The 21,642-nt window shown below is 44.4% G+C and overlaps 1 protein-coding gene across 3 annotated transcripts in view; it reads left to right on the forward strand.

The window, feature by feature from the left end:
- The window catches only part of POLE2 (DNA polymerase epsilon 2, accessory subunit), a 35,263-nt gene continuing 13,621 nt past the window's right edge, over nucleotides 1-21,642 (forward strand). Inside the window, exons 1-11 of one of the 3 annotated variants that reach the window (XM_070053697.2) lie at nucleotides 1-197; nucleotides 2,048-2,148; nucleotides 4,585-4,660; nucleotides 7,735-7,812; nucleotides 8,001-8,094; nucleotides 12,479-12,553; nucleotides 15,300-15,383; nucleotides 16,787-16,843; nucleotides 17,286-17,334; nucleotides 18,338-18,410; nucleotides 20,411-20,583. In XM_070053697.2, coding sequence (XP_069909798.1) covers nucleotides 130-197; nucleotides 2,048-2,148; nucleotides 4,585-4,660; nucleotides 7,735-7,812; nucleotides 8,001-8,094; nucleotides 12,479-12,553; nucleotides 15,300-15,383; nucleotides 16,787-16,843; nucleotides 17,286-17,334; nucleotides 18,338-18,410; nucleotides 20,411-20,583 — 928 coding nt within the window. In that variant the 5' untranslated portion in view covers nucleotides 1-129. Of the gene's footprint in view, nucleotides 198-2,047; nucleotides 2,149-4,584; nucleotides 4,661-7,734; nucleotides 7,813-8,000; nucleotides 8,095-12,478; nucleotides 12,585-15,299; nucleotides 15,384-16,786; nucleotides 16,844-17,285; nucleotides 17,335-18,337; nucleotides 18,411-20,410; nucleotides 20,584-21,642 lie in introns of those variants that run through there. The other 2 variants (XM_089309279.1, XM_089309281.1) reach the window with 2 other exon arrangements.

A 21,642-nucleotide genomic window follows, 5' to 3' on the forward strand; every position in this document is an offset into this window, starting at 1 on the left:
GGAGCCGAGTCGGGGACCTCCCGGGAAGGGGCGGAGCCTAGGTGGGGAGCCCCCTCCCCAAGAGGCGGAGGCGAGTCGGGGACCTCCCGGGAAGGGGCGGAGCTTCAGCCGTGGCGCCAAATCGCGAACATGGCGCCGGAGAGAGTGCGGAGCCGGGTGCTCTCCGCCTTCAAGCTACGCGGCTTATTGCTGCGGGGGTGAGTCGGCCGCGGCAGCCTGAGCAGCAGGGAGGCTAGGACCAGGGCCCGGCTGACGCGCGGGGGGCAGCGGGGCGCTCCGCAGCGGCTCGCTGCACGCCGAGAGGGGCTCGGCTTTAAATGACAGACACCCTTAAAACGTTCTTAAGAAGCCGGCTTGAGGCTGCGAACGCTTGGACCGGGCGGCGCTGGCGCGGAGTCGAAATGAGGCTGGGCGGGGCGAGGCTCTAATGCACCTGCTGCACTGAGCCAGAGAAGCAGGGCACTGTGACTCGGGTACCTCTGGGCCTCCCCAGGACTCCGCCTCTGCTCGGCGAGAGTCGTTCGCGGGGCATCTCCGGGACTGACACGAATGGGACTCGCCTGTCAGTGCTGTCCTCTGGGGGCAGGGGCTGTACCCGGCGCCCAACCCTTCCAGCCTGGGATCAAGTATTATTTCCTGGAGAGTTAAGATGGATAGCGTTGAAGCGTGCTTCTAGGTGTCTAGGTGTGGTCTGAGTATAGCTTCTTTGAAAGTCAGGTTTTCCGGGTGTATCCATTTTTTTTTTTCTGTAGAACCTATGCAAGGAACTTCTCCAGAATTTCTTGCTATTTAGAATACAATATTTTATACACATTTAAATACCTGCTGGACTGGATATACTTTTCCGTACCAGGTTTTGATTACTTCTGTGTGTGTAGAATTTCTTGGTTTCTAGTTGTCTTATGGGACTTTTTACCTTTAGAAATTCTATATGTGCTTTACTGGAAAGGCAGAGAGCGAGCTCCCATCCACTAGATCATTGCTCAGTCAGACCAAGCCAGACTGAGCCAGAAATCCATCCACGTGTTCCACGTGGGTGGCAGGGACCTGGCCTGCGGCCTCCCAGGGTGCATATTAGCAGGAAGCTGGCATCAGAAACAGAGCTGAGATTGGAATCTAGGTACTCTCGCATAGCCTGTGAAAGTCCTAACCATGTTGGAGTGGGTGCATCAAACATCCCTGTGGGACTTTTTAAACTTTGTTTTTGGATTAATGGTGAACAGGGCAAGACTGAATGTGTCCTGGGAAAAAAATAATGGATTTCGTTCTACTAATTGAGTTTTTGAGTATAGAAGTAATTGCTCAGTTAACTTTCATTTCTTTTCACTTAAGAGTTTGGCTAATACTAAACTGTTGTTTGTCCATTATTTCTATCAGAAATATGCTTAAAGCTGCTAGCTGCGATGCCCTGTAGCGGGTAAATAGAGAGTAAGACACGTTGGAGCTTTGTGGGTGGCAACTTCTGTATTAGCTCTTTTTTTTTTTTTTTTTTTTTTTTTTTTGAACAGACAGAGTGGACAGTGAGAGAGAGACAGAGAGAAAGGTCTTCCTTTGCCATTGGTTCACCCTCCAATGGCTGCCGCGGCCGGTGCGCTGTGGCCGGTGCCCCGCGCTGATCCGATGGCAGGAGCCAGGTTCTTCTCCTGGTCTCCCATGGGGTGCAGGGCCCAAGCACTTGGGCCATCCTCCACTGCACTCCCTGGCCACAGCAGAGAGCTGGCCTGGAAGAGGGGCAACTGGGACAGAATCCGGCACCCCGACTGGGACTAGAACCCGGTGTGCCGGCGCTGCAAGGCGGAGGATTAGCCTAGTGAGCCGCGGCGCCGGCCGTGTATTAGCTCTTCCCTCTTAACAAGTTCCTGCAAAGCTGTCTGTGTTTTCTGTCTGCCAGGAGTGTATGTGTGGCTTAGTTGAGTCCTTAGCTTAGGGTCTTTTCACAGAGGTGCATTGAAGATAAAACCTGGACTGATGAGTGTTTGCCATTTTGGGGGCACAAAAATTTTCACTTCCACTGAATGGCTTCATCTTTTCTTCCTTCCGTTATCAGCGAAGCTATTAAATACCTCACAGAAGCGCTTCAGTCTGTCAATGAGGTAGAGCTTGAAGATGCGTTGGACAGGATCATCGATGCGGTTGAAAAGCAGCCCTGTAAGTGAGAGCGCCTCATCGTTACTGCGGTTCGCGCGCTTCCTTGGGTTTCTAGATGAGCCGGAGGGAAGGGGAGCATTCAGTATCCAGTCGTCCCTGACGGAGGAGCTGAGTGTGGGAGCTTTTCTTCCCTAGGGGGAGAATCTTTAGTTGGAGCCTCAGGCTATTCCCCAGAGACCCTTTTATTCTCCTGCCCCCCCCCCCCCCACCTGGTGGAGTTTGACTTCTGATCTGCTCTGGTCCTTTATGGTCACCCTTGTCTCTCCACGTGCCTGCTACTGTGTCTTAAGTTAGGGACTCTTAAAAGTTTGGGAGAAAAAGAGATGAAAGTGAGCAGGGCTGATACTTCATCTAGTTCCCAAAGCATGGGCCTACACACAAAAAAGCCCAGTGCTTCCAGTGCCCTGAGGGATAGAAGTGGATGCGGCTCTCATGTTGTGTAGGTGCCAGTCTCTTTAATTACAATTACATGGGCACTGACATGGTCCGTCCTACGGAAGCAGTTGTTATTTCTTGGTTTTACTTCTAAAGGTAGGATTTTAATTACACCTTTTGTTTAAAGGGTCCTTTAGAGTTGAAAATTCATAAAGTGATGCTTGTCCTTGTTATACAGTAGTCAAGGTGGTAGCTGGTGTTTTACGCAAGAACATATACCATAGTGCTTACGGGGGTCCACTCTGGAATCAAGCCTGGGTTTGTGTTGCTATCCGCACCTTCCAATCTGTGTTCCTGGGCACGTTGTTTAGCTTCTTGAAGTTGCGTTTTCACCATCCACAGGAGATGGGCATATTAACAATCAGTCATATAGGCCATCTGTGTAAGGAAATAATGCTTGTAAAGTCCTAAGTATAGTGCTGCATGTTAACAAAATGCTTAATAAATGCTAGCTATTATTGTTGTTATTGTTACTCACATGGCTGCTAAAATGTAGCAGTGTGATTAAGAACTACTAACGTAACCTTTTTAAAACTGGAAGTGGGAAGGGTGTTGGTTGTGACCTAGCCAGTTAAACCAATGCTTGGGATGCCACATCCCATGCTGGACAGGAAATTTGAGTCGCGGCTACTCTACTTCCAACCTATCTTCCTGTTAGGTTGCCTGGGAAGCAGCCGATGATAGCTCAAATACTTGAGTCACTGCCACCCACAGCGGATACCCAGATGGAGTTCCTGGATGTTAGCCTTGGCCTTGCAAAATATTTGTATAAGGGATCTGTGAAAAGTTATGGAAAATACATACTGGCCAGCACCGCGGCTCACTAGGCTAATCCTCCGCCTTGCAGTGCCGGCACACCGGGTTCTAGTCCCGGTCAGGGCACCGGATTCTGTCCTGGTTGCCCCTCTTCCAGGCCAGCTCTCTGCTGTGGCCAGGGAGTGCAGTGGAGGATGGCCCAAGTGCTTGGGCCCTGCACCCCATGGGAGACCAGGAGAAGTACCTGGCTCCTGCCATCGGATCAGCGCGGTGTGCTGGTCGCAGCGCGCCAGCCGCGGAGGCCATTGGAGGGTGAACCAACGGCAAAGGAAGACCTTTCTCTCTGTCTCTCTCTCACACTGTCCACTCTGCCTGTCAAAAAAAAAATAAAATAAAATAAAAATAAAAAAAATACATACTATGAAAAAAACTTTCACCCAAATAATTTTATTTTTTAAAGATATATTTATTTGAAAGGCAGAGTTTCAGAGAGCAAGAGAAGGTGAGAAAGAGAGAAAGAAATCTTCTATCCTCTGGTTCACTCCCCAAATGGCAGCACTGACCAGGTTGGGCCAGGCTGAAGCCAGGAGCCAGGAACTTCGTCCACATGGGTGCAAGGGCCCTAGGACTTGAGCTGTCCTCCACTGCTTTCCCAGGTGAATTAGCAGGGAGCTGGATGGAAAGTGGAGCAGCTGGGACTTGAACTGGCGCCCATATGAGATGCTGGCACTTCAGGCCACAGTTTAAGCTGCTGCGCCACCATGCCAGCCAGGAACCATTTTTAAATTCCATTTTCTATCATTTCTTGAATTACCTGTGTATTACTAAACAATCTAGAAAATAAAGGCATGTGACCATATGTTTTTTTTTAAAAAAGATTTATAGATTTACTTGAAAGGCAGAGTGACAGAGAGAAGGAGAAACAGATCTTTCATCCATTCATTCACTTCACAAATGGCCGCAACAGCCAGTGCTGGGCCCAGCTAAAGCCAGGAGCCAGGAACTTCCTCCTGATCTCCCACATGGGTGGTGGAGGCCCAAATACTTGAGCCATCTTCCACTGCTTTCCCAGGCGCATTAGCAGGGAGCTGGATTGGAAGCAGAGAAGCCAGGACAGGAACAGCCCTTCAGTATGGGATGTCTTGTCGCAAGCAGGTCACCTCAGTGCTGGTCCTGACAAAAGATCTATGGAAAGAAATAATTTTTAAGCATGTTTATAAATTTGACTTGGGTTTCTCTTTTCAGTATCATCAAGCATGATCGAGCGATCTGTAGTGGAAACAGCGGTCCAGGAATGCAGTAAATCAGTAGATGAAACTATGTATGTGGATGAAATTTACTTCTTTCCTGGTTGGAGGTGTTACTTGTAATTGTTTTCTTAGGGAAATAATTAGTGATCAGCATTTGCATTTTTACAATGGTGGATGTTGTTATTTCAGTGTTTCTTTTAGCCTGAATTAGAAACTTTATTATTAAATTATTCTGTTTTTTTCCTTGCATTTGAGATTATAGTGTTTATACGTTTGCTGCTTACATAAGCAATCTGATTTTTTTATTCTGTATGCTATGGATGGGTTGAATTCACTATTCAGGAATATGATTTACTTTTGCCCTTAGGAAAGAACTGAGCCCAGAGAAGTTTAGCACCGTAGCATGGGTACACAATGAATGGCAAATGAGGGTAGAACCTTCATTTTATGACTCTACTATTGAATGTTTTTACATTTAAGAATTTATATGGCAGTACATTTTCTGGTTTTTATTTTTTCCTCTCCTTCTATGGGTGTGTTACTTCCAAATTCATGGGATTTAATTGAGAGGAAACCATATGGGAAAATGGGCAGAGAGAGAGTTTTAGGTTTGAAAGTTCTTTTTATTTATTTGAAAGATGGAGAAACACAGAGACAGAGACAGAGAGATGCCTGGTAAATTTCCCAAATGCCCGCAACACCGTAACAGGCAGGGCCTAGCAGTAGAGACACTCATGTCGCACTTTGGATCCTGGGTTCCATACCCAGCACTGGATCCTCACCCCAGCTTCCTGCTAATGCAGTCCCTGAGAAGCTGTGCTCACCCACATGGAGACTGGGATTGTATTCCTGGCATTGTCCCAACCTGGTCTGCCGTTGTTCTATTGTAGTCATTTGGGGTGTGAACCACTAGATGGAAGCATTCTCCGTCTTTCTGCCTCTCAAATAAATAAAGAGAAGCAAAAAAAAAAAAAAAAAAAAAAAAGAGAGAGAAATTGTGGATCCTTAATTTTACCCTTGCACGCTCATTATTTAAAAAACTAGAATGCAGTGAAATGCTCTTAAAACCATCATAGGAAGTTCAAAATGATTGTACTATAATTTAGGAATTATAATCCTAAAATAGGCATTACTTCTGTGTATCCTAAATTACCTGTTGTTTCTGTCAGGCTCTTTTTTTTAAAAAAGCAAAGACTTTGCTTATCTTTTTGCCTTTTTTTTTTTTTTAAAGATTTATTTTGTTTATTTGAAAGGCAGAGTTACCTAGAGAGAGAAGGAAAGTGAGTGAGATCTTCTCTATGCTAGGTTACTGCCCTAATGGATACAGTGGCTGTGGCTGGGCCAGGCCAGAGCCAGGAGCTTCATGTGGGTCCCCAATGTGGGTGCAGGGACCCAAGGACTTGGGCCATCCTCTACTGCTTTCCCAGGTACATTAGAGAGCTGGATCAGAAATGGAGAAGCTAGGTCTCAAACCAGTGCCCATATGGGATGCTGTTGTCACAGGCAGCAGTTTAACCTGTTATGCCACAACACCAGCCCCTGACAGGCTATTTATATATCATAGCCACCAACATAGAGGTCCAGTAGGGACTGAATGATGAAAGATGTTTGAGTCCTCAGTTCTCAGAAAGTCATTATGTTTTAGTGCAAGAAGGAGCCTTGGTTTTTTGTAGATGAAGAAATGACATAACAAGTTAAGTGACTTGCCAAGTGGATCTGTGCCTGGAAATGAGGTTTTCTTCAAATCCACTGATTGTGAGCTACTGCACACTTATGACCACCAGGGTGGCATGAACCTTTTAGACTATTTTCAATTTGGGAGAAAAACAGAATTTTAGAGGACACTTTTTAAGGTGGGCTCTTTTTGCAATAGTGTCATGAATGTTTATTAATCTCTTTACATGGTCTGTGACTGTGTCTGAAATTAAATTTTGTTGGTTTTCCATCTCTAACACTATATGAGAAGTCTCTACTAAGTTCATGGAAAATGTGTATCATCAAAAAACTGTACATTTCAAAAGGTTTATGCATCAAAATTAGCTTTCAATTCCATTTTCCTATGAATTTTTGAAGTATCCTTGTATATATGAATGTCAGGGATATGGCCAAAACTTTGGGGGGTTCTTCTTTATTTTAAAGAGAGATTAATTTATTTATTAGGGCTGGCATTGTGGTGAAATGGTTTAAAGCCATACAGTGCTGGCATCCCATATGGGCACCTGTGTGAGTCCTGGCTGTTCCACTCTCAATTCAACTCCCTACTCATGCACCTGGGAAAGCAGGGGAGGCTGGCCCAAGTCTTTGGGCCTCTGTACCCATGTGGAGACCCAGAAGAAGCTCCTGGCTCCTGGCTTTGGCCTGGCCAGCCCGGGTAGTCACAGCCATTTGAGGAGTGAACCATTGAGTGGAAGATCTCTCTGCAGAAATACAGAGAGAGAGGCAGAGAGCTCTTCCATTTGCTGTTTTTCTCCCCAGATGGGTGTAATGGCCGGGTCTCCCATGTGGGTGGCAGAGCCATAAATACTTGGATCATCCTCTGCTGATTTCCCAGCACATTAGCAGGAATGCTGGATCAGAAGTGGAGCAGCTGGGACTTGAACTGGCCCTTCCTTGGGATAGTGGGTCACAGGAGGTGGCTTTACCTGCTATGCCACAGCTTTGGCCTGGAGGACTCTTTTTCTATTCCACAGCTTTTTCTGGGACATTTTTGAATATTTTGAATTTAAAACATTGTTGAATGTGAATCATACTTTTTTTTTTTTTTTTTGACAGGCAGAGTGGACAGTGAGAGAGAGAGACAGAGAGAATCATACTTTTAATTATCTCATAATTCATAAAAGTAGCACAAATGGGAACAATTTATTTAAGATGTAGCTGTTTTATATATAAATGTCCTTCTTTGGCAAGTGGTGTTCTTAATTTGAAGTTAACTGGAGAATATTGTTTTTCTGGAGAATATTGACAATGCTTTATTGTTTATTTAAAGGAAAATGCCCAAGCTAAAAATTTTATCCTGTATTATTTTTGACATTATCAGAAAAATGTGAAAATTACATGAAGAAAGATAGAATTATAATCCAGTTATGTGTTCACCAGCAGTACTTATGTGTTAGTAATTCAAGTCTCTGTGTGGCATGTTTTTCAGAGAACATATTTTCAATATCATAGGAGCATTTGATATTCCACGCTTTGTGTACAATACAGAAAGAAAAAAGTTTCTCCCGTAAGTGTACTACCTATTGATTTTAAGTTATTTTGGATGCATACAGAAGGGTGTATATTTTCTTCTGTAAGTGTATTATTTGATTTCAAGCTAGTTTCAGATATATATTTTTCATGTATATTTTCATGTTTGACTTTTGTCTCATTTTTATGTTATGAGAGTGAAACACAGGTATTCCTTTCTTCCAGTCTGTTAATGACCAACCACCCTGCACCAAATTTGTTTGGAACAGCCAGAGATAAAGCAGAGCTGTTTCGTGAACGATACATCATTTTGCACCAGGTAAGTTGGGTGGGAATGCTAGGTAAATTAGGGGGAGAACAGAGATTAGCGGGCAGCATCTTGGCACAGCAGGTTAAGCCATGCTGGCATCCCAGTTCATGTTCTGGCTGCTCCACTTCTAAACCAGCTCCCTGCCAATGGGCCTAGACAGGCAGCAGAAGATGGTCCAAGCACTTGGGCCCCTGGCACCCATGTGGGAGATCCAGATGGAGTTCCTGGCTCCTGGCTTTGGCCTCTTCTAGTCCTGTCTGTTGTGGCCATGTGGGGATTGAATGAGCAGATGGACAATCACTCCCCTCCTCCCCCCCCATTTTCCCTCTTTCCTCCTCACCCCGTTCCCATTTTCCCTCTTTCTCTGTTGCTCTGCCTTTCAAATAAATTATTTACTTATTGATTTTAAGGTTTATTTATTTATTTATTTGAAAGACAGAGTTACAGAGAGAGGGAGAGACACAGAGAGAGATCTTCCATCCGCTGGTTCACTCCCCAAATGGCCCCAATGACCAGGGTTGGGCCAGACTGAAGCCAGGAGCTAGGAGCTTCTTCTGGGTCTCCCACGTGGGTGCAGGGGCCCAAGCACTTGGGCCGTCCTCCACTGCTTTCCCAGGTGCATTAGCAGGAATCTAGATCAGAAGTAGAGCAGCCAGGACTTGAACCAGCACCCATATGGGATGCCAGCATTGTGGGAGGCAGCCCCTAAATGTTTTTTTTTTTTTTTTTTTTTTTTTTTTTTTTTAAGAGAGAGACTATTTTAGCTTAGGGAACTCTCAAGGATATTTAAAGGATGGAACTTTGTAATTAGTTACTCAATATTGACTGTTACTGGAGTCTCTGTACTTGAGATGGTCTGGGGGATGCAGAGATGAAAAGATAGCTTCTCCTTAATAATAATGATGGCAATAAAAAATAATCACTAACATTTACTACATGATATCAATAAGCCATGCTCTTTGTGCATTTTATATATTATTTGCCTCATTTAACCCTGTATAAGTTCTGTGGTTATCCCCATATCACAGATGAAGAAACCGTGGCCCCAAGAAGGTTAGTAACTTGCTCAGAGATCACAGTTAGGACTTACAGACAGGGCTGGAATTCAGTCTATCTGGCTCTGGGGCTCAACTTGTGCCCGTTCTACCCTCAAGTACTGACAGTCTGTAAAGTGGAAGACATTTGCTGAAATGAAATATAAGGTAGAATTTCATTCATGCTGTAAAATAGATAGAGTAGAATGTATCTGATAAAAACCAGGAACGGCTTCAAGGAAATGAAGACATTTGACAGGGACTTTGTTGCATCAACCTTGTGCAAATGGGGAAAAATGATGGTAACAGTGTGCAGAAATCTCAACAAAAGGGGAAAAAAATGGCCTCTGAGCAGGAAGCAGTGAGCAGGCAGGAGTCACGTGGGATACGTTTGGAAAGACAAGCAGGAGCTCGATCATGGGCGTGCTTTGGATACCAGTCCTGGGAGCTGGGACTTGTTCTCCAGACACCAGCAGCCCCGGCTGTCAGAGACGTCATCAGAGCTGGGATTTGTGTGTTTCCCATGCCAGCCGATGTTGAGATGGATCAGGGTGTGAGAGCAGACAGACAGCCTTGGCATAAATGGTAGCCTTGTTGAAGGAGGTGGCAGTGGGATGAAACGAGGGAACAGCACTGGAACAGGGGACATCATAGTTCACGGTGACTGACTGGCAGAGAAGGAGAACGGAGAGGCAAGGAATCGAAGACCACTGAGGCTTTGCGTCTGAGGGTAGACGGTGGGATAATGCTAACGTGTTAGGTGTAAGGGAATCTTACGGAAGATGCTGGCAGGTTCTCTCTAGAGCATTGCAGTTAGGATTGCCAGGAGGGTGTCAGGTGAAACATACGTCTGCAGAAACACCTGGCTGGGGGGGTGGGCGCAGGGGTGGGCATCTGCATAGAGTGACAGTGCAAGGGTGAGACCCCCGAGAAAGAAAGGCCATGGGGATAGGATTTGGTGGCCAGGCTGGGCTGGTGGACGTGACAGAAGCACAAGAGGTGCTCAGGGAGAGGATGGTGGCCCGCAGGAGTCAGCACTGAATAGGGTTTGATGAGAAGGGACCCGGGGGCTGGCTGTCCTCTCCCAGCCCCGCTGCCTCTGGGACGGGGCCAGAGTAATCCTGAAGAGCAGCTCTGACCGTGTCACTATTTCACACGTGAGTTTTTCAAGGGCATTTGCTGCTACTGAGTGAAATACAAATGATCTTTGCTGCTCAAGGTCTACTCTCACACGTGGCTGGCCTGAGCTCTCCTTTTCTTCCAGTCACACTTTGTGGAAGTGAAAACTGAAATACAAATTACTGTTTCTTTTTTTGTGCACTTCTGTGACTTTATTCTGTTGCTTCCTCTTCCTCTTGTCTCTGCTGTTGAATCCATCTTGGTTTTAGAAGGCCCTCCTCAGATTCCTCTTCCTTTCTGAAGCCCTTCTCTCTCTCTCTCTCTCTTTTTTTTTTTTTTTTTCAAAATATTTTATTTATTCATTTGAGAAGTAGAGTTACAGACAGTGAGAGGGAGAGACAGAGAGAAAGGTCTTCCTTCCGCTGGTTCACTCCTCAAATGGCCACAACAGCCAGAGCCAGACCAGTCCGAAGCTGGGGGCCAAGAGCTTCCTCTGGGTCTCCCTCATGGGTACAGGGGCCCAAGTGCCTGGGCCATCTTCTACTGCTTTCCCAGGCCATAGCAGAGAGTTGGATTGGAAGTGGAGCAGCTGGGACTAGAACCGGTGCCAATATAGGATGCCAGGGCTGCAGGCAGAGGATTAACCCACTGTGCCACAGCACTGGCCCCTTCTTAAGCCCTTCTTGATTTCCAGTTAGATACAGTCTCTATTCTAATATTTGAAGGCAGACAGACAAAGAGAAAGAAAGAGACACCATCCTTTTTCTCTCCAAAATGTCTTGTCTCAGCCTCCTCTTATTTCTTACTAGCTAGGTCTTGTTTACCATTTAGGATCTTGCTAAATGACCCCTTGTGTGGGGCAGGGGCGGGGGGAGGAAGGGGTAGCAGTCAGCCCCCATGGTCCTTTGGTCCTTCCCCTAGCCTCGGTGCTCTGAGGGTGACGTTTGGTGTGTGGTTTTCAAATCTCATATCCTCAGCCCAGAGTACACTGCTGCCAAGCACACAGACCTATTTTTTTTTTTTTTTAAGATTTTATTTATTTGAAAGACAGTTACAGAGAGAGAGGGAGACAGAGAGAAAGCACTTCCATCCTCTAGTTCACTCCCCAAATGGCCCCAATGGCTTGAGCTGGGCCAGACTGAAGCCAGGAGCCAGGAGCTTCTTCTGGGTCTCCCATGCTGGTACAGGGGCCCAAGGACTTGGGCTATCTTCTACTGCTTTCCCAGGCCATAGCAGAGAGCTGGATCAGAAAAGGAGCAGCCAGGACACAAACTGGCTCAAATATGGGATGCTGGTGCTGCAGGCAGAGGCTTAGCCCACTATGCCACAGCACTGGCCCCAACTTTTTTTTTTAAATGTTCATTTATTTATTTTCATCTATTTGAAAGAGAGTGACAGAGAGAGAGAGGGAAAAAGAGAGAGAGGGAAAAATAGAGAGATATCTTCCATGTGCTGGTTCACTCCCCAAGTGCTTGAAACAGCCAGAACAGGGTCAGATTGAAGCCAGGAGCCTGGAACTCCATCTAGATTTTCCCTGTGGGTGGCAGGAGCCCAAGCTCGTGAACCATCGTCTGCTGCCTTAGCAAGAACCTGGATAGGAAACAGAGGTGCTGGGACTTGAACTGGCACGGTGATGTGGAATGTGGGCATCCCAAGCTGTGGCTTACCCAGCCACACTGTAATACCTGCCCCACGGCAGACCTTTTGAGATAGCTTTTTAAAAAAATATATGTATATTTTATCTTTAAAATTATATGTTTGGGGCAACCACTTGGCCTAGCAATTAAGGTTCGGGTGCCCACATCCCACATCAGAGAGCCTGGATTCAGTTCCTGGCTCTGTTTTCTGACTCCAGCTTCCTGTTAATGCAGATCCTGGGAGGCAGTGGTGATGGCATGACTGCTTGGGTTCTTGCCGCCTGCGTGGGAGACCTGGATTATGTTCCCAGCTCTCAGCTCTTAGCTTTGGCTTGGCCTAGCTCCATGGTCCTGGGCATTTGGGGAGTGAACCAGCAGTTCTCTCTCTCTCTGTCTCCAACTCTCAAATAAATAAGTAAATTTTCAAAGTTACATTTCTAGATGTTTGTTCATTATTAAAGCATATATGGATTTCCAAATTGGTTGGAAAGAGGTAATCATACCATTAATTTTAAGGACAGTGTTTCATCGGTGTAGTCTTTCAATGCACTTTAGTTTTAAATGTCTGTTTCAGTAATTCATGTGAATCTTCCTTTTTTCTAGCGGACCCACAGGCATGAATTATTTACTCCTCCAGTGATAGGTTCTCAGCCTGATGAAAGCGGCAGCAAATTCCAGGTTGGAATGTTATCCTGGTTATTTGGGGGGTGTAAGTAATAAGTTTAATATTTATTGCTCACGTTTAATTGGTTGGATTTTAAATGGACACAAACTGCTGGTACTGTTTGACTAGCTAACTTGTTAACGTCTGTGCCCAGTGCCCTGAGTCCAACAGTCTAACGGGAGCTACGGCTTCCTTCTCAGAGGCAGGCCCTGGTAGCATGGGAGCCCCCAGCTACTCCCCAGCCTCCGGGATAGACTTTGAGACCTCCAAGTGCATCTGCTGGGTACTCTGCTGGCTTTCTGAGCAACTTGCAACATAACCTTCTTGCCCCCACTCATCTCCAAATCCTGGTCCATCCCTCTCCTGGCCATCACGCACTCGTCCAACTCAAACAGGCTGTATGAGTTGGAAGGAAAACTTGACTTAGGGTGCTAAGGAAATACCGTTCACGAATGAATGAGAGAACACCGACTGGGCAAGGTGGATGAGATCTGCGGAATGGAGAGGAGAGCGAAGATGTTTTTGTTGATTAAAGTAAAAGTGTGTGTTCTGGCCACTTTTAGGCTTTGGAAAGCAGAGAGATAGCACTGTCACTCTTGTTCCAGCAAGATGCTTGGCCGCTGTCAGTCCATCGGTGGCTCTGTTTCTGCAGCATGAAGAACACTGCTGGGATGTAGTCCTTAGCTACTTCTGTCGAGGCTTTACCATTTCCATATGACTTATTTACTTATTTGAGAGGCAGAGAGAGAGAGAGAGAGAGAGAGAGAGAGATCGATCTTCTACTGGGGAGGGGGGGAGAGAGGGAGGTATCAGTCTGCCATCTGCTGGACTTCTCCCCAGTTGTCCACGACAACCTGGAACTTAATCGGGTCTCCCTTGTAGGTGGCAGGAACTCAAGTACTTAAACCCACACCAGCTGCCTCCCAGGGTTCGTATTAGCAGGAAGCTGGAATCAGGAGCCAGAGCTGGAACTCAAACCTAAGTACTCTGATAGGGAAGGCGGGGTGGGCATCCTAAGCAGCATCTTAGCCACTAGGCCAAACGCCTGCCCCTCTATATAAATTTTGAAGAGGCCCAGCCTCTTCTAATGTTGCTTTTATTCTCTACCATATGAGCTGACTCTTCACTATGATGAACAGTCTGATAGAAACTGCAACAGTGGTACTAAATAATGGTTAGCATCGTGTTCAGTGACTGCACCATAAGGAGAAAACGTTTGTAGTGTTTGACAGTTTCTGCTTTTAACTTTATTATTAGAGTATAAATTGTATTGCAGTATTTTATTTCCATACCAAAGACCATCCTTAGATTTTATATATGAAGATAATTCAAAAAGTGTGGGAAAATGAGATTGAAAGTTTATTTTGGTGCAAGAAATTTTTGAAATCCATAAATGGTTTTTGTCTTTTTATTTTATAGTAATACGCAGTTTCTCTGAACTCTTGGAAGACTTCATATACATGTCTGTCTCTCTCAAATAAATGATTAAATGATTTTTTTTTAAAATGGAAAGTAAAAAGGTTGCAGAGTAATACAAATTCTGTGATGTCATCTTTGCAAATACAAACTGTTGGTGTGTGCTAATAAATTATATATGTGTATGTTTACAAATAATTAGGATTATGTAAAGGAAAAACTGGAAAGAATTTTTTAAATGGTGGCTCAGTTGTTGGTACTTTTAACTTTCTGTTAAGAATGTTAATAATCATGGCAAGATTTCAAAAACACCAATGAAAGTAGAGTATAACTTAAAATAGCCCACCGGTTTTGGAGAGGTGCTGAACAAATAAAATTAAAAAACTGATACTTTTCTCTCTCCTAAAAGATAAATGTAATTATCATTATTCAGAATGATGTTGTGTGAAACTTCAGTCATTGTTAAGGACCTGAATAATACAATGGGTCTTCAGGCATAATTCTTCCAGCCCAATAGATAAGTCCATTTGATATTTTAGCTTCCTTTAGGACATGATTAAAGTTTGATTTTTTTTTTACTATAACTATAAATAGCCAATCATATAGTTTTTTTTTTTTTTTGACAGGCAGAGTGGACAGTGAGAGAGAGAGACAGAGAGAAAGGTCTTCCTTTTGCCGTTGGTTCACCCTCCAATGGCCGCCGCTGCAGCCGGCGCACCGCGCTGATCCGATGGCAGGAGCCAGGAGCCAGGTGCTTTTTCCTGGTCTCCCATGGGGTGCAGGGCCCAAGCACCTGGGCCATCCTCCACTGCACTCCCTGGCCATAGCAGAGAGCTGGCCTGGAAGAGGGGCAACCGGGACAGAATCCGGCGCCCCAACCGGGACTAGAACCAATCATATAGTTAAAATTTGTTACTTGTTGGCCGGCGCCGTGGTTCAAGAGGCTAATCCTCCACCTTGCGGCGCCGGCACACCGGGTTCTAGTCCCGGTTGGGGCGCCGGATTCTGTCCCGGTTGCCCCTCTTCCAGGCCAGCTCTCTGCTATGGCCAGGGAGTGCAGTGGAGGATGGCCCAGGTGCTTGGGCCCTGCACCCCATGGGAGACCAGGAAAAAGCACCTGGCTCCTGGCTCCTGCCATCGGATCAGCGCGGTGCGCCGGCTGCAGCGGCGGCCATTGGAGGGTGAACCAACGGCAAAAGGAAGACCTTTCTCTCTGTCTCTCTCTCTCACTGTCCACTCTGCCTGTCAAAAAAAAAAAAAAAAAAAAAAATTTGTTACTTGTAGGATTAGTTTCTTAAAAGAGTGTATTTTTAATCTCTAAGAATTTGTTTTATTTTATTTTAGCTTAAAACAATAGAAACCTTATTGGGTAGTACCTCCAAAGTCGGAGATGTGATTGTTCTTGGAATGATAACACAGTTAAAAGAGGTGAGTAGAACTTCGTGAGCATCACTCTTGGTGACATGTTGGTACCACAGAACATTTTACGGGGATACAGGAACATACCCCTCACTGAAAACTCACCTTGGTCACCATGGACCTTCCCACGTGTGTCTGCTCTCCTGAGTAGATGTCAGGAAGGAGTGTCTGTCCAGGAACCTGAAATTAGGCCCCAGGGACCTCTGGGGTTTCTGAAGAGGCAAGGCAGCAGCCCACGTCCTCACCCCTAGTGAGCTGTGGGCTCTCGTAGATGGAAGCACCCGGCGAGGCCCTCCTTGTGGCCAGCCAGTGTCCTCCCTGCCACGTCTCTGTCTGTATTGGTCCTTCCCCGGGGTTCCTGTGAGGAGGCTGAATCTTGCTTGTTTTGTTGTTAGTTTTTTTTTTTTTTTTTTTTAAGATTTTTATTTATTTATTTGTAAGTCAGAGCTACACAGAAAGAGAAGAGACAGAGAGAGAGAGAGAGGTCCTCCATCCACTGTTTCACTCCCCAGATGGTTGCAACAGTCAAAGCTGGGCCAGGCCAAAGCCAGGAGCTTCATCTGGGAGTCACAGTGGTGCAGGGGCTCAAGGTCTTGAGCCATCTTCTGCTGTCTTCCCAGGTGCCATTAGCAGGGAGCTGCGTCAGAAGTGGAGCAGTCAGGACTCAAACTGGCACCCATATAGGATGCCAGCATTGCGAACAGCAGTCCAGTCTGCTGTACCACAGCGCTGGCCCCTGTTTATTTATTTTTTTAATGTATTTATATAGAGGCTAGTGCTGTGGCATAGTGGGTAAAGCCACCAACTGCAGTTCTGGCATCCCATATGGGCACTGGTTTGAGTCCCAGCTGCTCCACTTCTGATCCAGCTCTCTTCTGTGGCCTGGGAAAGCAGTAGAAGAGAGCCCAAGTTCTTGGGCCTCTGCACCTGTGTGGGAGACCCAGCAGAAGCTCCTGACTCCTGACTCCTGGCTTCACATCAGCCTAGCTCTGCCGTTGCAACAATTTGGGGAGTGAATCAGTGGATTGAAGATCTCTCTCTCTCTCTCTTTCTGTCTGACTCTGACACTTTGTAACTCTGCATTTGAAATAAATAAATAAATCCTAAAAAAAGAACAAACAAACCACATACACACACACACGCACACACACACACACACAACCTGCCCTCCTAGGCATATCTAATACTTTAAAAAAAACTGAAAAATATTTATATAAAAGATGAATCTCACTTTTAAGTGATAGCCTGAGGTTACTAGATTTACAAGTAGTAGAAAAGCCAGAAATAGAAATTGCTGACTTTTAAAATTTACTGTTCTGTATCCTGTTGTCAAGCATGTCAGTATTTTAATTATTTTTGATTGTATTTGTTTTTATATAAGTGTGAATATATTTCTTTTCAACATTTTTTAGGGAAAATTTTTTCTGGAAGATCCTACTGGAACAGTACAACTAGATCTTACTAAGGCTATATCCTTTCCTTTTAAAGTCTACATTACATGAATTGGGGAAAATGATAATAAGTAATGTTCAAATGTATCTGCTTAGGTTGCCAGTCTAACTTGCATCTGTGGTAGCTGAGAAAGATAGAGACATAATCCTACACAGGCACACAGCAGCTTTAATTTCCCCTCCGTGGAGAATCCGTACACATCACTGAAGAAGGTCGTAACGTGTTAAGAGTGCTCTAAACTATGGGTAATACCAGGCAACAACTTGAGTTAAACATGGGGACACTCAGACCCCAAATTGTTCAAAGCTGTGGCCTAAGGTATGGTCAGTCCACAGTTTCAGCTGTGAAGAATGTGAAGTCTTAAATCTGGTATTTTGAATCTGTTATTAGGCCTCAGAACACGTGTTTCTCACTGCTCCACACACAGGAAAATAACTGTTTTCCTCAGCTGCTGTGCACCAGTTCCATAGTGGTCTCTACACAGAGACTTGCTTTGTCTTAGCAGAAGGTAAGTCAGGTGCTCTTTTCCTGTCCTCATTCATGTATCGTTAAAACTGTTTCTGCAATGGATAAAAAAGTTAATTTGATTGTGAGAACATTGATTATGAAAGAGCATTTTTGGAAACATCAAATAATTCTTAGATTGAGAAAAGGCTAATAGGAACCTTTCTGGGGTGATCAAAATGTTCCAAAATTAGTGGTGACAGCTGCACAACTTATAAATATTGTGAAAGCCACAGAATTGTGCCCTTTAGATTGAGAGTGAATTGTATGGTATGGAAATTATATCCCGATTATTATATGTGAATTATATCCCAATAAAACTAAAAAAAAAAAAAAAAAAAAAAAAAAAGCCCAAAGCAGGACTTTGCTTAGGGTAATAAAGTAAACATTTTCTAATCTATGTGTCTAACCTCTCTGTATGCCAACAGATGAAATTGAAAAGTGAAATGTTACTTCTGAGTCATTTTACTTCCAAGTTCATTCCTATTTAATGAACTTTAATCAGTTCTTATTTTTATTGGAAAGGCAGACACATGCACACAGACATATTCCCCCATCAATTGGTGCACTCCCCATGTGCCTGCAACAGCCAGGTTTGGGTCAAACTGAAGCTAGGATCTCAGAACTGAATCTAGGTCTCCCCTGTGAGTAGCAGAGATCCATTTACTTGAGCCATCACCTGCTGCCTCCCAGGGTGCATATTAACAAGCACCTAGAATCACATGCAATACAAGACTCCAACCCAGGTACTCCAATATCGGATGTGGGTGTCCCAAGCCATTTCTTAACCTCTGTGCCAAAAAGCCACTTCTATGTAATGAACTTTTATTTATAGAACTGAGACTTCAAATAGATCCGAAATTGTTATCAGCCGAGTGAGATTTGCAACTTCTACAGTTTAGTTCATAGCACATGAGACTCTGGTATTTTTGCTTTGTGTATCATCATTTTTTTTTTCTTTCAAACAAGAATTGGACAAATGAAAATGATTTGTTACCTTTTTTCAGGTTGGTTTGAAGATCAAGTGTTTCATGTCAATGCCTTTGGATTTCCACCCACTGAGCCCTCTAGTACCACCAGGTATAAAATGTTTGATTGAATTTTATAGGAATTTTGTGATGCTGGGAGTAGCAAATGTTAGATATCATATTGTATTTATTACAAGATCTTAGATTTTGTATCAAAATGGAAAGTAAGAAGACTGGCTTTTGTATGCAATGTAAAAATTGGTGGATTGGCTCAAAGCTAGTTATAATATCATCTTTTTACTTCGGCTTTAATTGGGAAAGATTTCCCATCTCTCTGTCTTGCTTTAGAAGATTTCTCATAAAAGTCTAGATTCCTGAATTCTCTTGAACAATCAGATCTGCCAGTAAAGTGCCTGAATTCTCACCTGGCAGTAGTTACAGAGCGGTGATAGCCCAGGTTGGGTACGACACATATACGTTCCTTGGTTGAGATCAGTTGTCCGCTACTTGGATATTTAGCGTTACCTTCCTGGAGCCTGTAAGCATTTGAATTTGCTGCTACTGAGCAAGTTAAAGTAGTTGCTTTCTAACTTTGAGATTCTATGGTGATGGTGACCATTGCAAACAGAAGGGTAAGGATTAAGATTCTAGTCCTAATATGCCTATAGACTCTGGGTGCTAGGCCCATGTTTTCTGGTTGGTGGTCACTGGCAGGTCAGCTTTTGCATAGCTTTTATTCTTTCTATGGCGGCTACCAGGGGAAGGTGTTGACCATCCTAAGAGTACAACCACTTATCAAGCCAGCTCATCTTTGAGTGAGAGCTTCTGGTGCCAGTTTTGACTTTTGACAACAAGGTTAGGTTTTCTTTGGAACGTATATAATGGGGAAATCAAACCTCTTTTGGCTTCTCCCTGACGGGTTGTAACATTTAAGCTGTGCACGTGTGAGGGGTCAGCTAGTGTAGAATGGGAGTAGTGTAGTAGAGGCTGGGAGTGCGTTGGTTATCCCAGATTCCTGCTGACCCTTTCTTGACAAACTTTAAGGTCGCTTCCAATTTTTCACAGTACTGGGATATAAGTTAGTCTTTGTATAAATCCTTGTTCCTTGGGAGTAAACATTCTGGGAGTGAAATTGCTTGGGCAGATTTCTAGAAGTGGAGTTGCTTGGGCAAATGGTTAATGTTCATTTTGAGGCTTCTGTTAAGTAGTTAAAATTAAGAACTCATTCCCCCCCCCCCTTTTTTTTTTTAAGATTTATTTATTTATTTGAAAGAGTTACAGAGAGGTAGAGACAGAGAGAGAGGTCTTCTATCTGCTGGTTCACTCCCCAACTGGCTGCAACGGCCAGAGCTGTGCCCATCTGAAGCCAGGAGCCAGGAGCTTCCTCCGGGTCTCCCACGTGGGTGCAGCGCCCAAGGACGTGGGCCATTCTCTTCTGCTTTCCCAGGCCATGGCAGAGAGTTGGATTGGAAGTGGAGCAGCCAGGACTAGAACCGGTGCCCATATGGGATGCCGGCGCTTAAGGCCAGGGCTTTAACCCGCTGCGCCACAGCGCCAGCCCCTCTCCTACTTTCAACTTAAAAGGAAATATTTAATATTTGCTTTAATAGATTTTTTTATATAAAATTATTGGGGCCAGCACTGTGGCATAGTATGTTAAGTCTCCACCTCTGGTGGCAGCATCCCATATGGGTGCTGGTTCAAGTCCTGGCTGCTCCGCTTCTGATCCAGCATCCTGCTAATGTCCTGGGAAAGCAGTGGAGGATGGCCCAAGTGCTTGGACCCCTGCACCCATGTGGGAGACCTGGAAGAAACTCCTGGCTCTTGCCTTCGGATCAGCCTAGTTCTAGCCTTTGCAACCATTTGGGGGAGTGAATGAGCTGATGGAAGACCTTTCTCTCTGTCTCTCCCTCTTTCTGTCTATAACTCTTTCTCTCAAATAAATAATAGATCTTTAAAAATAAAATAGATAGTACATTAGTACTACTCATGATGGAAAATAATGTCATTACATAAAAAGAAGCTATGTGTAAAATTATTGGGAAATTATTGGGAAGATATTTCAATAGACTGTCACAGCAGGTAGTAATTTTGTGACTTATAATTACATAGGGCATACTATGGGAATATTAATTTTTTTGGAGGACCTTCTAGTACATCAGTGAAGACTTCTGCAAAACTAAAACAACTAGAAGATGAGAATAAAGATGCCATGTTTGTGTTCATATCTGATGTATGGTTGGACCAAGTAGAAGTATTGGAAAAACTTCACACAATGTTCTCTGGTAGGTGTTACATTTTTTTCTTTTCTTTTCTGAACAATTATGAGGATTAACGTCTTAAAACTAAATGCTTTTAAAAAAGTATCTTTTTTTATCTGTAAAAACTGAATCAGAAGTGAGAGATTTAAAATAAGGTTTTTTTTTAAAAATTATTTATTTGAAATGCAGAGCTAGAGAGACAGTGAGAGACAGAGATAGAAAGGGAGAGAGATACTTTCCATCCACTGGTTCATTTCCCAAATAGCCACAAGAGCCAGGGCTGGGCCAGGCCAAAGCCAAGACCCTGGAATTCCATTCGAGTCTCCCAGTGGGTGGCAGGGGCCCAAGAACTTGGGCCATCTTCTGCTACCTTCCCAGGTGCATTAGCAGGGAACTAGATTGAAAGTTGAGCAGCCAGGACTCAAATCTGTGCCCATATCAGATGCCACAATGCCAGCCCCAGGTTTCATTTTAAAGATTTAGCTTTTGGGGCCAGTGCTGTGGCACAATAAATTAAGCCTCTGCCTGCAGCGCCATCATCCCATATGGGCACCAGTTCAATTTCCAGGAGCTCCTCTTCCAGTCCAGCTTCCTGCTGATGGCCTGGGAAAGCAGTAGAAGACGGTCCAAGTGCTTGGGCCCCTGTACCCACATGGGAGACCCAGAAGAAGTTCTTGGTTCCTGACTTTGGATCAGCACAGCTCCGGCCGTCGTGGCCATGTGGGGAGTGAACCAGCAGGTGGAAGACTCTCTTTCTCTCTGTCTCCCTCTCTGTAACTTTTACCTCTCAAATAAATTAATAAATCCTTAAAAAATCAGCTTTTTACATTTGAAAAATGTGTGAATGTGTGTGTGTGGTGTGTTCATTGATAAGTAAGAATTAATCCTGAGTTTAAAACAGAGGAGATAAGAACTTGGGTTTTGGAATCTAGTAAGATTGGCTATAGGTTACTTAAAGCTTATAGGGATGTTTTGAAGATTAAGTAAGCCAGTGAAGGAACTGGCACATAGTAGGTGATCAATAAGTGGTACTGTTGAACTATTATTTTAAATATTATTGTTATTAAAAGAATAAAAACAGGT

The sequence above is a fragment of the Oryctolagus cuniculus genome, chromosome 12, assembly GCF_051225735.1.
Source record: "Oryctolagus cuniculus isolate XC-2025 breed Fujian yellow rabbit chromosome 12, ASM5122573v1, whole genome shotgun sequence".
Classification (NCBI taxonomy): Eukaryota; Metazoa; Chordata; class Mammalia; order Lagomorpha; family Leporidae; genus Oryctolagus; species Oryctolagus cuniculus.